The sequence below is a fragment of the Callorhinus ursinus genome, unplaced genomic scaffold, assembly GCF_003265705.2.
Source record: "Callorhinus ursinus isolate GAN/ISIS: 27379988/994484 unplaced genomic scaffold, GSC_fseal_2.0 scaffold1, whole genome shotgun sequence".
Lineage (NCBI taxonomy): Eukaryota > Metazoa > Chordata > Mammalia > Carnivora > Otariidae > Callorhinus > Callorhinus ursinus.
In genome coordinates this window covers 137,322,307-137,337,657 of record NW_027397063.1, presented here as the reverse complement: position 1 = coordinate 137,337,657, position 15,351 = coordinate 137,322,307, and the positions used below count along the sequence as shown (strand labels likewise).

Genomic DNA, 15,351 nt, shown 5'->3' with positions numbered 1-15,351 from the left:
TAGTATCTGTAAGCTCTCAATACCTGGGGACCTAAAAGGAATCTGAGCCTCTGGACTGGAATTTCTGCGAAGAGGACATCTTACTTTGTTCATCCCAAGAGACTATATATACAAATGGAAAATGACCAGACCATATAGGAAAATAGAACTCTGACCCACAGTCTGTAGTAACCAGTCCAGGAAGCCAAAAGAAACCCTGTAGCAGTCAGCCCCAAACAACCAGAATTTGATTAATATCCTCCTCCAACCACTCACATAAGATGCCTTGCTTCTAGTTAGCTCCCCCATGCCAACTATCTCCAATCAGAGCATATGTGAAGTCTCTCCCCACCCCCACTTTTTTTTTTTTTAACTGTAAGGCTTTCCCACTCCTCTGCGCGGCTTAGAGTCTCTGCCAAATGCAAGTGATGGTGGTTGATTCCCTTACTTCTAGCAAGCTCTGAATAAATAGCCTTTGCTTGTTCTCATTTTGGTGGTCTTCTTTATTTCCACAATTTCCTTTAAAGGTTTAGCTTCCCGGCATGCTGTGTGATGTGAGTATAAGCCATTTCCTCTCTCTGACCCTTACTTTCTTCAACTGAAAATCTAGTTCAACATTGAATAAACTTCCTTTATTCAACAAGTAAGCCTTGGCACTTAAAGAAACTGGGCCATAAGAGGTGCTAGACGTTGGGTGGATATTAGAGGCACAAAGATGATCAAGGCCATTAGCTGCTCTCTGCGAATGAAGAGCCCAGTAAAGGGATGGAGATCCATGAACAGGCATGTCATGAGAAGTGTGCGCTGTTTCATACCAGCATCCATCCCACGAGTGCAGTACTGCAGAGAAGGGTGGTCAGTGGGAAGAAGAGGGTTGGGAGAGGATTCCCAGAGGAAGCCTTCTCCCCAACAGCCCGCTCCCCCGCATTCCCACAGCGGCGCCCCGAGGCGGTTGGTGTCTTTGGGAGAGCGGGACGCGCTCTCGGCTCCCTGTTTTCTTCGCTGGGCAAGAGGGAAGGACCACAGAGATGTGGCGCCCTCCGCCGTCCTAGAGAAGCCGGAGTGGCAGGAGGGCGGCCGCCTCCACCTCTCCCGTGTCGAGCTCTGGCTCGCGCCAAGCGTGGGGAGCTGGCGTGGGGCTGGCCCGGCCCGCGGGGCGTGGAGTCCGGGACTCGCGCGGCCGGCTCCTGGGCGAGGGGCCGCTGTAGCCGACGCGCCCCGGGCCGGAGCGTCCCTCCCCGACCGTGGGCAGCCCCCGGTCGGGCTCGGCGCGCGCTCGCGTCCCGGGAGGGCGGCCCGGGCCATGGCGGCTGCGGCCCTGGCGAGCGGGGCCCCCTTCGGCCCTGCACTCGAGCTGCTACCGGGACAGCCCGCGCCGGCCCGGGCGCGCCCGGTGAGTGCGGGGCCGGCGCCACGAAGCTGGCTCGGCTCTGCCCCGGGCTCTAGGCCCACCGGAGGGGCGGAGGGGGCAGTGCGGCGACCGGGAAATCGGGGTGCAGCCCAGAGTGGAGGGGCCGGAGGAAGAGGCAGGGAGCGGAGCGGATTCGACATCCCCCCAGACTTGGGCCGCCAGGGGAAACACACGCGCAGCTGCACGGGCATGAGCCGAGCGCTGGGGCGGAGGTGTTCACGGAGCGCTGTGCGCCGCGACGAATGTCCAGCATTTCCGTGTCACTGGTTTTTACAGAGCTGGTTATGTTTGAGGTGGGTCTTGAGATGAATCTGAGTTTGCCGGCGCAGGAGGGAGGAACTGCATCTCCAGGCAGGGGGAGCGGCAGGTGCAAGGACACAGATTTGGGCAAGGAAAGGATTTGGGTTCCTAAGAGGATGGTGACAGGATAGGGGATGAGGGTGGTGGTGCAGGAGATGATCCTTGGCCGGTAAGCTGGGTCTCTGAATAGTCAATGGAATTGTCCCCGGTGCAGAGGATTTGGACGTTTTGAGGCAGGCAAGGGTGAGCCCCCCAAAGTCTTTGAGCCCTGGGGTGCTGAGTAAGTCGCAGTGGGGATTTTCTAAGGCAAGGACCGAAATGTAGCAGAATCAGCCTCTCCATAGTATGGAGACTGAGATCTGAATGAGACAGTAACTGGGAATTATAAGCCTTGATTGCTCTGCAGAAGCACTGTTTGTGTTTCTTAAGGAAGAAGGTAAGAGAAGGTGCAGAAGCTTGGGCTCCCAGAGATACAGGAAAGGGGGACGTTAAAACTGGGAAGTGGGGAGGGAAGAGTAGGGCGGGGCGTTTGAGAGAGTGTGCTGGAGTGGCAGAGTGCAGGGAGTCAAGTCCGAGTTTGGACCTGCCCTTTGGAGGACAGCCTCCAAAGCAGCCCTGGTGTTCTGGGGTGCCCTTAGCTGCCTCTGTGGCTGGTGACAGTGAGGGGGGAGGGAGAGAAGAGAAAGAGCCTCACCCTGGGCCAGCAGGGGTGGCCGGAGTGATAGAAGGCGGTGTGGCACAGTAAAGAAGAGCCAGAGAGGCAGACTGCCCTGAATTCTGTCTCCGTTCTGTACCTTTGGGGGCAGTGAATCTCTGAGCCTCACTCTCTTCCATGAAATGAATCAAATCCCCTCCTCAGAGGCTGTGAGGCATACACAAAGTAATACAGGTAAAGTGCCTGGCACAGGCTCATGGATGATAGTTGCACTTGTTATCAAGGGTTGGTGACCTCTGCCTGGAGGGCCCGCTGTTGAGAAATGAGGGCACCTAGAACGCGGATACTGGTTTGGGGCATAAGGATGAAAAAGGGAAAACTTGCAGAGACTCATGAAAAAGATGAGGGGATGAAGACGTGAGAAATTGATGGCTGATCCCTTATATCTTTGTAAGTAGGGGGTGCAAATCCGCAGAGAGTGCCAGAATCCAGAAAATCAACTGGCATCCCCTCCAGTACCTCTTTGTGCCTGGTCTACCCCATATGCCAGGCCTGGGTCTGGGATTGTCCTAGGGCATTTAAACACATGTTGTTTCAGGAGTCAGTGACCTTCGAGGATGTGGCCGTCTACTTCTCTGAGAACGAATGGACCGGCCTGGCCCCCGCTCAGAGGGTGCTGTACAGGGACGTGATGCTGGAGAACTATGGGGCTGTGGCTTCCCTGGGTAAGGGTCTTTCTTTTTGGACTCTGCTTCTGCCCTTCAGAGTTTTCTGACTCCTTCTTCCTCAGAAGCTCAGGAATCTTTGATAACCCCCACCTGAGTGGCAACCTCAGGCCCTTGGATTCTTAATAATGACCCAGCCTCAGTGGTTGCTGGGAAGTGGGAAGTCCTGGTATAAATTTGGTCCTCACATCAGACTTTCTTGCCCCAGGGTGAGAGCTGCCTAACTCCCAACCCCTATGCTATGGGTAGAGTAGGAAAAGAGCAGATTCCTGGTGCCCCACCAAGCCCTCAGTTTCCCACCCACTCAGTTTGGGAGATCGAACCCAATACCAAGCGTCCTCATGCAGATGTCTGAACTTGAGAGTTCTAAGAGAGGGAGAGAACAAGAAAGCCTAATCTCTCAATGAGTGGAATCATCCATTTGCTCACTCAGACTGTTATTGAGCACCTCTTACTCTAATTCCTGACCTCGTGGCCCCACTCCCCTGGGTCTCCTGTCCCTTCCCCTGGACTTCCTTTTCTTGCTCTCCCTAGTTAAGTCTCTTCTTTCCCCTCCGCCCCTAAAGACAAAGCCTGGGAGGAGCCCTGGGATTGCTCTCTGTCACCCCACTCACCTGCCTGTCCCATTTCCTTCCCCTTAAGCAGCATTTCCATTTCCCAAACCGGCTCTGATTTCCCAGCTGGAGCGAGGGGAAGCACCCTGGTGCAAAGCTCCTCAGGGAGCTCTGGATGGAGAGGGCCCAAGGGGTGTCTCCTCAGGTGAGTGAGGACGGGTGCCAGTCATCTGACTTCCCTTGTCTTGATCTTTAAAATGTAATAGGTATGTGTTCTCTTAACCTAGTGCTATAGACACTAGTGGGATTCCTTTTTTTTTTTTTTTTTTAATCTTTTTCTATGCTCCCATGATTTTCCATCTTCTTGAGTCTGTTTACTATTCACCCTGGCTCCTCTTCTTTCACCTGTTTTGCCTCTAACCCATTTCCGCTGTTCTTATCATGGCCACCATTCATCTGTACTCCCTGACTTTTCTGTTGACGCACTGGGGTGGCCTTTCTACATTCCCCGCCTCCTTTAGTCTTCTAGCAGAAGATTCTGACTGCACTTTGGGGTATCATGGCCGTCTTTATCATTAGAAATCAAGAAGTCTCAATAACCCTGAGCCATATAGTTCCAATTCAGGGGTTTCTGGTGGGCAAAGCCCTGGCATTCCTTTAGGCCCACCACAGGGCTTTCCTGTTCCTAATTTCCTAGTGACAACTCTGTCCCCTTTTTGCCTCCCTGGCCCCATTCCATCTTCTTCCCACAGGAGCTCTTCTGTGGGTACAGTGGAACTTGAGCTTTGCCCTCGATGTCCCCATTCTCACAGTTCCTTGCTGTGTCTGCAGTCTTTCCATGTTAGGATGATCATGGTTACAAGTAACAACCCAGTGCAAACCAGCTTAAACAAAAAAGAGGAACTTACTGTTTCGTGTAAGTAGGAAGTTCATAGGTAGGGTGCAGGTACAGCTTGATCAGAGCTTCAGTCTCTGCTCTTTTCTATCTCCTTGTAATGTTGGCTTTGTCTGTAGTCTGGCTATTCTTGTGGTTGTATGACTGGTAGTTGTAACCAAGGCTCTGCTTCTTCATACCTAGGGAGAGAAACAGGGCAGGCCTTCCTCAGGCCTTTGCCATGTACCATCTTAAGTCTTACGCCAACTCTAAACCAATCACTATGGCCAGGGAAATAGTATGCACTGATTGTCTTGGCCCGGACTGCCGATTTCTGAAACTAACTCTCATGTAGTGAGTGGGATAGGTTAACCTGCTTGGCTTAGACCAGTGAGGGCTACACTAGGAACTGGAGTTAGGATCCCTCCTCTCCAAAGGGCATGGCTACTCCATAATGGTGGGGGTGGCAGAGGAGGGAGGGGTTGTTGGTGGTGGTAGATTGGATGTAGAGAGACAACTACAGTGTCCTCTGCCTTCTCTCAGGATCTCAGTGCTTAAACTCCCACCACCCAAGGGTATTTCCCATCTTGACTCTAGGCAGAAAGCCAACAGCTAAGTTATTCCTTGAGTAAAACCCTAGCTCCCTGGCCTGCAGCAAACTTCCTTTGAGTACATGCCCCTATTCAAAGTCCATTTTTTGTCTTAAAGAAGAGAATATTGGGAGACACACAGTCCTTGGCTTCAGCAAGATAAAAGGTGGCCATTTGGAGGGTGAAGAATTGCTCCATTCCTTAGGAGGCTTTGAATGGGAGTTACAAAGAGACAGATCTTAGCTAAGCCTGAAGAAGAGTTTATGAGAGTGGACCTTTGCAAATAGAGGTGTCTGTCATTAGAATAAGAAGTGACTTCTGGAAATGGCTGAATGAGGCTGTGAGTCCATGTCTAATGGATGCCTTAGAGAGACCCATCATTGATCCTTTGTAGAAAGAGAAGGCAATAGATAGGTGGGTAGACAGGAAGGAAGCTAAAGGACTGTGGTTTCCCAGCATAGCCTCAGGAACAGCTGTTTGCAGTTCCATCCCATCCTGATTCTTTTCCATGTGAACTGGCTTTTGCCTTCTAGGGGAGGTGAAGAAGAGACCTTAGTCTCTCCTATTTCCCCTTGACATTTAAACATGAGTGATACATTCTCATGTTTTGGGGAACTGATGGAATTTCAACTTCTCTGCATCTGTCTTCTGTCCTTTATATTGTTCTCCTCCTCAAGTTTCAGGTCTCCTGTGTACCAGTCTTTCCACCCACCTTCATTCTCCCTTACCACTTTCATCTCTGCTCCTTTCCTAACGGGCCCCACTCCGACTGAGCCAGCCTTATTTATATCTTGACCCTGGCAGGATGTCCATTTCTAAAGCCTGCTGGGATCTCCCATCTTGAGCAGGTAGAAGAGCCATTGAACCTGAAACTTCGAGGAGAGGGTCCAAGCCTAAGCTGTACTGGTAAGTGAGGGAAATGAGCTCTTTCCTCCCAGGCACATATTTTCTGCTGTCTTTCTTTTGTAAACTGTTGAAACTCCATTTTACCATTTATGTTCTAAATAAAAATCTCTCCAAAAATCCCCAAGTCAACCATTTGATGAAGAGCAAAGTTAAACTCTAAACTTCAGCTTTCATTTGGACATGATTGATTGATTCGGGTGGTTCTTGGGTCTTAGGCTTTAATGGAACAGATGGCCTACTGGCTGCTACGGTCAACCAAAATTTTAAAAGTAAATGCTGTATTTTATTCATTCTGTTAATTTTTAGGGATCAGAAAGCAAGTAATACATGGCCGCCCTCCTGCAAGGGCTCATAGTCTAATGGTACATTCGACATAAATCTATAATTACAGCAAAGTGCCACGCTGTAACAGAGGTGTGAATAGAGCACTGTGGACACAAAGAGGAGGCAGTCTTTGCCTGAAATAGTTAGGGGAAGCACTTTTCATGGTGGGCCTGGTAACTGGATTGAATGGGAAGACCACATTTCCTTTTAATGTTGACAAGTATGAGGAAGATTCTCCTTGTTGCTTCCCGCTGCATATGACAAGTTCAGGTTCCCCAGGTATACCCCAAAGGATTCGTTATTTCTGAACAGGTCCTCTGCCCTGAACCCTGGCCTGGTCTTCTCATGTTATAAACCGGACTACCTAGAAGAAATTCTGATCTGTCTCCCTTAGATTCAATTCACCTATTTCTGGAGAGCTCCGCTCTAGACTCTGTGGAGTTTCTGCCTTTCTGTGGCATACACTTCAGTTGCTTTCTGTGTGATAGCCCTGTTGTGCCATTTTCAGCTAGAACAGGGCCACTGAGACACAGGGTGACACTTGGAGTGAAATGGACACATTAGTACTACTTGGTGACCTTACTTGCTCTGTCATGGGTAATGATGACATTTGCAGCTTTGATTTCTTCTTTCAGAGGGTGTGCTGAAGAGTCAGAAAGATTTTATTCTGAAGGAGGAACGTTTTGAGGAGGCAAAGGACCACATGGTGTTATCAAGCAGACCCCGGTGGTGTGGCTCCCAGGAATTCTGGTTTGGAAAAACCTGTGAGGAGGAAAAAAGCAGGTTAGGGAGGTGGTCTAACTACTCCAATGGGAGAAGTATGGAGAACACTGCAAATGATATTATAGAAGTGATTGTCAAAGATGAGATGGTCTCAGGAGAAGATAGTTCAGAGAATGCTGATGTGAATACCCACCTTGTTATACATCAGGAAATTCTCAGTGAGCAGGTGTTCTATATATGTGAAGAATGTGGCAAGTGTTTTGATCAAAATGAAGACTTTGACCAACATCAGAGAATTCATAATGGAGAGAAGGTCTATGGGTGTAAGGAATGTGGAAAGACTTTCAGTTTTAGATCACACTGCATTGCACATCAGAGAATTCACACAGGGGTGAAACCCTACGTTTGTCAAGAATGTGCTAAAGCCTTCGTTTGGAAGTCAAACCTGATTCGACACCAGAGAATACATACTGGAGAGAAACCCTTTGAATGTAAGGAATGTGGGAAGGGCTTTAGTCAGAACACTAGCCTTACACAACATCAGCGAATCCACACTGGGGAAAAACCATACACTTGTAAGGAATGTGGGAAAAGCTTTACTCGGAACCCAGCCCTACTTCGACATCAGAGAATCCACACTGGGGAGAAGCCTTATGAATGCAAGGACTGTGGGAAAGGCTTTATGTGGAACTCTGATCTTGCTCAGCACCAGAGAGTCCACACGGGGGAGAAGCCCCATGAATGTACTGACTGTGGGAAAAGCTTCATCTGCAAGGCACACCTTATCCGACATCAGAGAATCCATACTGGGGAAAGACCCTATCAATGTAATGACTGCGGGAAGGCCTTCAGTCAGAATTCTGTTCTGATTAAGCACCAGAGGCGCCATGCCAGAGAGAAACCCTGTAATTGTCAGACCTCTCACATTGAACATTAGAGAATGCATAATGGTGGTACTTGCTTATAATTCTTATGCAACAGGAACCCCAGAGACAAAACAAGGTGATTGTCCACAGTTTGTTATAACTGTAATAGCCAGTATTATCTTACCCCTTCTGAGTAGATACCCTGTGCTCTAGCAAGAGTGGTCCTCCTGTTAGACCATGTTCATGCTAGGCAACTTTTAGTTGAGCATCTACTCTGTCGGGTACTATGCTAATCACTTTATGTACAATCTTTAGTTTTTCTTAATCCTATTGAGGTAGGTACTCATCCTCGTTTTACAAATGAGAAATCTGAGATTGAAAGAAGTTATAAAACTCATTCAAGGTCACTTAGCTAATATGTTACAGAATTGAGATTAGAAGCAGGTCTATCTGACCTCAGAGTCTGCTGTTCTTTATTTGTGCACATTTCTGCTTCTGCTCATTTCTATTTGCTCAAGTTTCCCTAGGCTAAAAATTTCCCTTTCTCATCTAATACCCAGCTTCTTCAACCAAACAGACCTCTCTTCCTCTTCTACTTGTAATCAGTACTGTCCAAATTGTTATTTAACTATGTGCTGTCTTATATTTTTCTAATGTCTTACTGTGTTAGTCCAGCTAAATGTCTCTTTGAGGACCAACACTGTATTTCTTTCAAATTTTGAAACTTATTTATTTTTGACTAGCTGTAACATGCTCATGATAAAAAAAAAAGTTGAAGTAGTTCAAAAAGGTGTTCGGTGAAAAGTAAATCTCCTTGTCACTCCTATCTCCCAGTCTGTCTTCTCAGAGACAGCTACTGTTACTGGTTGTGTGTCTTCCTGGATATATTCTTTCTATATACAAGTACTCAGCTTTCATAAATCTACCTCACTGAAAACCATGTTTGCTGTAGATGACAATGCAGTTACATTGCCAACTCCAGAACTTTCTCTTCCTCTGAAGCTGTGGTCCACCCTGAGGTCACCAAGGTAACTTAAGGAAACTAGTGGAGGGTAGTCTGAATTGTGCAGTCTTGGGAGACCTGATTCCCTTTGTGTTAGAAGATAGCACTCTGGGACTGGGAAAATGTAAAGCAAGTGGGAGACTTTGTTTTGTTTTGTTTTCATAAAAATGTGTATAGCTACAACCCCTCTCATTGTTCCACTATCCCAGATCCCCTTCCAGTCTTTCCCTTCTCATCATCATGATAGCCCACATTCCAGAGTAAGCTGTATTATTAGAGAATGGTATTGACCATCTTCAAGGGTTAGAGAAACAAAGGCCCAATTCAGAGGAGAGTGCTGGCCAAAACAGATGAAACACATTCCAGACTTCACCTTTCGAGCCATTTTTCAGCAGTTTGCCTCTCTGCTAATTAGGCATTCCGCTTTAGAAGCTCCCAGCCAGGTAATGTAATTGTTGACTAAGGAGCAAGGAAGAGAAGCCAGAGACTGGCTTGGACTAAAGTGCTTCCTGAAAGTTACAAACATACTATCTGATTGCTGAAGCTTAAAGCCACTTGGCTTAGCATAGTCCAGTTAGGGTAACCTCTAATAAGCATTGAAACTTTTGTACCAAACAGAACCAAGAAATGGAAATGAGTGATGTGAACAGGCATTTTGGGGAAGTTTATTAAGCAAATATCATTGAGCACCTGCTTGTATGCAAAGCACTATGCTAGGTGCTGCTAAACAATGGAAAGTCAGAGCTGCTTCCTGCCTTTCAGGAACATTCATCTAGTGAGAGAGACCAAACAAAAAAATCAAGTAATTGATTAAAAATTGCTAAGCATTATGAAGGAAATGAATGATACAGAGAGGGAATGATGGAGAGGGAAGCTCTTTATATAAATGGTCAGGGAAGGCCTATCCTAGGAGGTAACATTAAAGTTAAATCTCTGAGAAGAAGGCACATGTATCAAGAAAGGGAAGAACAGCAGGCAGAGGGAACAGCTCTGCAGACTCTGATGTGTGAAGGGTTTGGCATGTTCAAGAAACCAAAAGGTTTGGGGTGTAACATAATGATCAAGGGTATGAGAGGTACAAGTTAGGTTTGTAGACACAGGTGGACCAGATCATTCAATTCCATCCTAAGTGAAAAGCCATTAAAGGGTATTCAGTGGAGGAATGACATGTTTGATTCACATTTTAGGATGATCGCTGCGTGCTAAGTCGACAATGGTTTGTAGAGAGAGGAAAATGAAAGAAGAGATCATGGAGTTTGCTAACAATCCAGGTTGGAGATGATAATGACTTGGAGTGGGCGGTAGTAATAGAGATGGAGAAAAAAATGTATTTAAGATACAGTTTGGAAATAAAATCAGTGACCTGCTAACAGTGGATACAGGAGTAACAGAGGAATTAGGGACAGCTTCCTGGTTTGTGGTTTCAGCCGCTGAATTAGACAGCGGACCACTTACTAGAATGAGTAAGACTGGAATGGGAATAGGTTTGGAGAAGGAGAAACAGAACTCTGTTTTGGATTAACATTTGAGATATGTGTGAGATACACAAGTAGAAATTTCAAGTGGTGGTTGTATACATGGGCTAGAGCTCAGGGTTAGCCATATCTAGAACTTTGCATCTGGGAGTCATCAAATGAGCAGAAGGTACTTAAAACCATGGGAAGAAATGAACGAAGTCCCCTGGAACTGCTCTACCAAACACGGTAGCCACTGGCTATATGTAGTATTTAAATTAAATTTAAAATTTAGGTTCTTACCATACTGCCCAGATTTCAAGCTCGCAATGACTATATGTGGCAGTTGGCTACATATTGGATAGTGTTGACATAGAACATTTTCATTATTTCAGGAAGCTCTGTTGGATGGTACTGCCTTCAGAGAGCATAGCAAAATATGAGGACCCAGGATAGAGTCCTCTGAAACACCAATTCAGTATTTAGGGAGTGGGGCAGGAGGAAGTGCCAGAAAAAGATACTAAGAAAGAGTGGTCAGTGAGAGATTGGCAATATTACTAGTGGACACATTATACAGGCACATTTGATAATAGGGTTGAATGCTTGGACTAGTGCTACAAGGAGGTGATCATTAAAATCCTAAATATATTAATAAATTCCCAGAGTAAGGATGATATGTGTGCTAGATGATGTCAGTATCTTAAAATGGGAGAGAGAGTATGAATAGGAAGAACAACCCATAGAAATGGAACCACGAAAAAGAAGAAGCATTTTGGACTTAATGGAGGAGCATCATGGAAATTGATCAACCCTAGGAACTCTTTCCCTCAAAGATGGAAATGTTTGTAGGCAGAGTGGTGGAATGGCAAGACAAATTTTAGAAGTATCACAATGAGAGAATTATCAAAATAGGCAAAAGTTGTGTTATTTCAGAGGGATTAAGAAATAGCATGTAGAAATGGATGGCCCCTACTAAGAGAATTGCTGACTGGTCTTTTCCTTACCAGAGCCCCAGAGACAGGTACTTGAAAACCCTGAGCCCATATCAAAGAACATAGCCTGTGATGAAGGTTTCATCACATGGACGACCTTCCAATTTGTAATGACACTTTCCACACATCTCAAAGTTAGAAGAGGAATGAAATTAATACTTACTAAATTTTGGAGAAATTTAAATATAAAAGAAAATTTAGGAATTTAAGATACTTTCTGATAAATTGCAATTAGCAATATATTAAAATCAAAATTGATTATGGTAAAATTTTGTCTTGAGAATTTTCAGAAGTAGGATCAGAAAGTGAGGAAATGTAAAAATAGTGTATTGAGTCATTCACATATGACAATTAGTGGGCCAGCCCAGAAACTCTTGGGGTGATGAATAATGAAATCCCCTCAGAGGTAGCTACAGAGTTGTCTTAGAAGCAACTCAAACCAGTGTCTGCAATTCTGAGCATGTCTTTGTCAAGGCTGAGTCAGGGTTCCATAATATTCATCTCTTACTTGGTTCCCAGCATCCATTCTCCTTCTCTATGGGGACAATAACCCAAATAATCTTTGGGAAAACATCCTTTCTCAGCCACCTGGTTTGGCCTCACCCCCAACTTCCTAAGCCTAGGTCCATCAACTTGTCCTATTTGGCCACAGAGCCAATGAGATATGAGGAGATATTTACTGGGCCTTCTGAAAGAGAGAAGCTTTTCTTTGAGAGCAACCAAAGAAGACACTCTCTGTCCTCCTCTGTATGATATATATAGGAAGATATGAAGCCTTGAACTAGGGCAATACTTTCTTTTTTTTTCTGTTAAACGGGCAGGTGAGGGAAGAATCTGGAGCTTCCTGATGTTAGTATGTGGAGCTTGAGGATGAAGCCAATATCAAAGAAGATAGTGGCAAAGAAGAGAAAAACTGGGTCCCTGGTGACATTGTTTGAGCCACTAGCCCAAGCCTTACTTGAGTTAAGACTTACCTCTGGACTTTTCAGCTATGTGAGCCAATACGTATCTTTTGTTAAACTAGTTAGATTTGGGTTTTCTGTCATTTGCAACGTAGTCATAGTGATCCAGGCTTGTATTTGAAAGCACTGGTGTCTAGTAGAGCACCTAAATGTTCTACTCTCTCCTGCTTAGTAGTCACACAAGCTGCTCATTTGTATTGCATCTCAGTTGCTTGGAGTTTGAGTGGCTAAATAGGCACCTCTCATGCTTAATTTCATGAATACCATCAGACTGATATTTTGTCATACCATAGCATACCTTCCAAATGTGAGTATGATACTCTCAGTTCCAGATTCTCTAGTGGATAACTTCCTGTCTCTTTGATGTATTTTCTAGGCCCCCCCTACCCGACCTATGTGAATTTGGGGTTTGCCATGTCATCTATATTTTAACTTGGATTCTTGTGAAAGAACCAGATATTTTTCATATCCACTGTTGTGTTGTTTTATTGAGCAGTGTTCCACTACTCTTGAGAGGTACAGAGTCCCCTAGAGCATGTTATCTGAAGCTGAAAGTCATTTCTCTGCGGAGTGATTGAGAAGTAAGCAAAAAGTTAGTTCCTTACCTTAGCAAAAAAGGAAAGCAAAAGGAACTGGCTTTGAATTTTTTTTTCCCCAAGAGAAGAACTCTATTTCTGGTGTAAGTGATATAGGTGTTGGAGTTAAGCCACTGCATTTTTCAGCTTCTATCCCCATTTCCAGCATCCCTAGTCCAGGCTGAACTAAAGTGTGCTTAGTATGAATGAAGCCATTCTGATCACTAGTATATTGAACCCACTAAAGTTGCTAAAAAGTTATTGACTCATTTTATATTATATTATATAATATATATATAAATAAATATATATTTTATATTTATATATTTTTTATATATAATATTTTTATAAATATTATATATAAATATATATATTTATATATAAGTATATTAAAATTTTTTATTTTGTTGATAACATAAAAAGAAATGAGAAAGAACTGGTGTGAGCAAAGACGCCAAAATGTAAATTTGCCTATCCTACAATCAACTGTTGTCTCAGGTGGTGTCCTACACTACAGATTACTCTTCCCTTCAGATGTGTTTCCTGCCCACCAAAAGCACCCTATGGAGAGGTTGTCATAGGCTTTTGACTCTGCCCTGTTCCCTTTGAGAACATAGTAATTCTGAATGCATCCACCAGGCTCCAAGTTTATTTTATTATTTTCCTGGCAGACTCAAAGGATACTCATGCAAGTGGGGCTATGGTCCTCTGATATGTCTGTCCTGGGGGTGGCAGATCAGATTCCCTGATGTTCCTTTGCAACATGCAAACCCATGTGAAGAAGAAACTAGAAGGAGGGGAATGGAATATGCTGGAAACTGGTAGCAAATAACACAAAAGACCAAAAAACCCAGGATGTATACAGTGAAAGTATTCTGAAAAGGTAACAGACATACCTGAGGGAAGCCACCCATGACAATGTTAATATGGTAACTGAAAATCAACTCAAAGCATACATAAGACGTAGGCATGACCCATTCATTCCTTTCCACCTCCTTGGCTTTATTTCACATAATTACCATCTCAGAGTGTTAAGATAGCTATTGTCTTTTCAATCCAATCCTCTCTCTAAGATCAAGAAGATGTTCTTAAAATGAAAATCTAATTATATCACCCTCTTTCTATAAATCTTTTAATCATTTTCTGTTGCCTAAAAAACAAAATCCATGTTCCTCAGGTGAATATTCAAAACTGTATTACCGATTTGTCTTAATTGATGGTTTTACTGTACCTCCCATCCACCTCCAACTGAGGTCTCAACTATAGCCATATTTCTCTGCTTCTAATTTTTAACCATGTTTTGCTCTTTCTATATAGGTCAGTGGTTCTTAGCTGTAGCTGATTTTGCTCGCCTTTACACAGACAATTTGGCAATGGTTAGAGAAATTTTTTGTTGTCACAGTTGAGGAGAGGGCTGCTCCTGGCATCTAGCGGTAGAGGAAGGCATGCTAGTAAATATACTCCAATGCACAAGGCATTCCCCCACAACAAAGATTATCTGGCACCAAATGCCAATAGTGCAGCTGTGAAGAATATCTTGTACAGGTCAACCTCATCTGGAGGTTGGTTGATCATTTCTTTGAACCTTTAAAAACTTGTTACAAACGAGGAATAAGTTTCAACATAGAACACCAGAATAGAAATACAGATTTATTAAGAGGAAGACTTTTTGCCCAGGGTGGGTGATCAAGTCAGTTGCAAAATCAGCTGTGCTCTGCCAGCCTGCAATGCCAGTTTTCTCCCCTAGGTCAAAGAGTGCAAGAACTAGAAATGAGTATATTCAAAAGGTGCCAGGTAACACCCTCGGCTTGACAGAGGTAAGACTGCTCTTGTCCTAAGCACAGGCAACTAAAATAGGTCGAAAAGTATAGACTCTGCCTCTCCTCACCCTTTTTCAAGTTTCTCTGGAGCCAAGCTAAAATAGAAATGCTTTAATGGAGACCTAGGAGGATGGGGCAAAACCCTAGTTCTGTGGCTTAAAGACTGAAACTACAAAATTAGGAGGCCAAATTAAGGATCTCAACAATATCTCTGGTAGTGCTCAATAGCTGATAGATGCACTTTCCTTCCCCACAATTGATAATGGGTGATGTAGTGGACTTGATTGGTTGCTACTCCAGCATCCATCCTCCCCTTTCCTCTTTTTAATAGGCTCACATTTCCCAGCCATATAGGATGGTTTAACTACACTACCGGCCAGCAGGGTGGACCCTGACTGGCTTAAATCAATTGGAGTAATGCCATTTCCATTTCTACATTTAATGGGTGTGACCTAGGTTGATCCAAACAGAGTGGAGCTCAGGACTTTGGAAAATATTTTCAGGGGGAGATACCCTCTCTTTACTCTTGGATTTAAATTGAGAAGCATATAGCCATGGCCACCACCAGCCTATATGGTGCCTTTGTGCAAACTAGAAAAAAGGCATTCCTGTGGACAGATGAAATCCAATTTGTCTTT

General features: G+C 44.7%; 1 protein-coding gene across 5 annotated transcripts; it reads left to right on the top strand.

The window, feature by feature from the left end:
* Positions 1–1,056: 1,056 nt before the first annotated feature.
* Positions 1,057–13,153, top strand: ZNF662 (zinc finger protein 662). 5 transcript variants are annotated; one of them, XM_025870698.2, is made up of 5 exons: positions 1,057–1,372; positions 2,944–3,070; positions 3,716–3,829; positions 5,893–5,994; positions 6,954–13,153. In XM_025870698.2, the coding sequence occupies exons 1-5, from the start codon at positions 1,283–1,285 to the stop codon at positions 7,976–7,978; spliced, it is 1,458 nt and encodes a 485-aa protein (XP_025726483.2). In that variant the 5' UTR covers positions 1,057–1,282; the 3' UTR covers positions 7,979–13,153. The 5 variants fall into 5 exon arrangements, with proteins under 5 accessions (XP_025726483.2, XP_025726477.2, XP_073757534.1 ...); XM_025870692.2 differs by having other exon boundaries at positions 3,713–3,829; XM_073901429.1 differs by lacking the exon at positions 1,057–1,372 and adding an exon at positions 1,410–1,683 and having other exon boundaries at positions 3,713–3,829.
* The last annotated feature ends 2,198 nt before the right edge of the window (positions 13,154–15,351 follow it).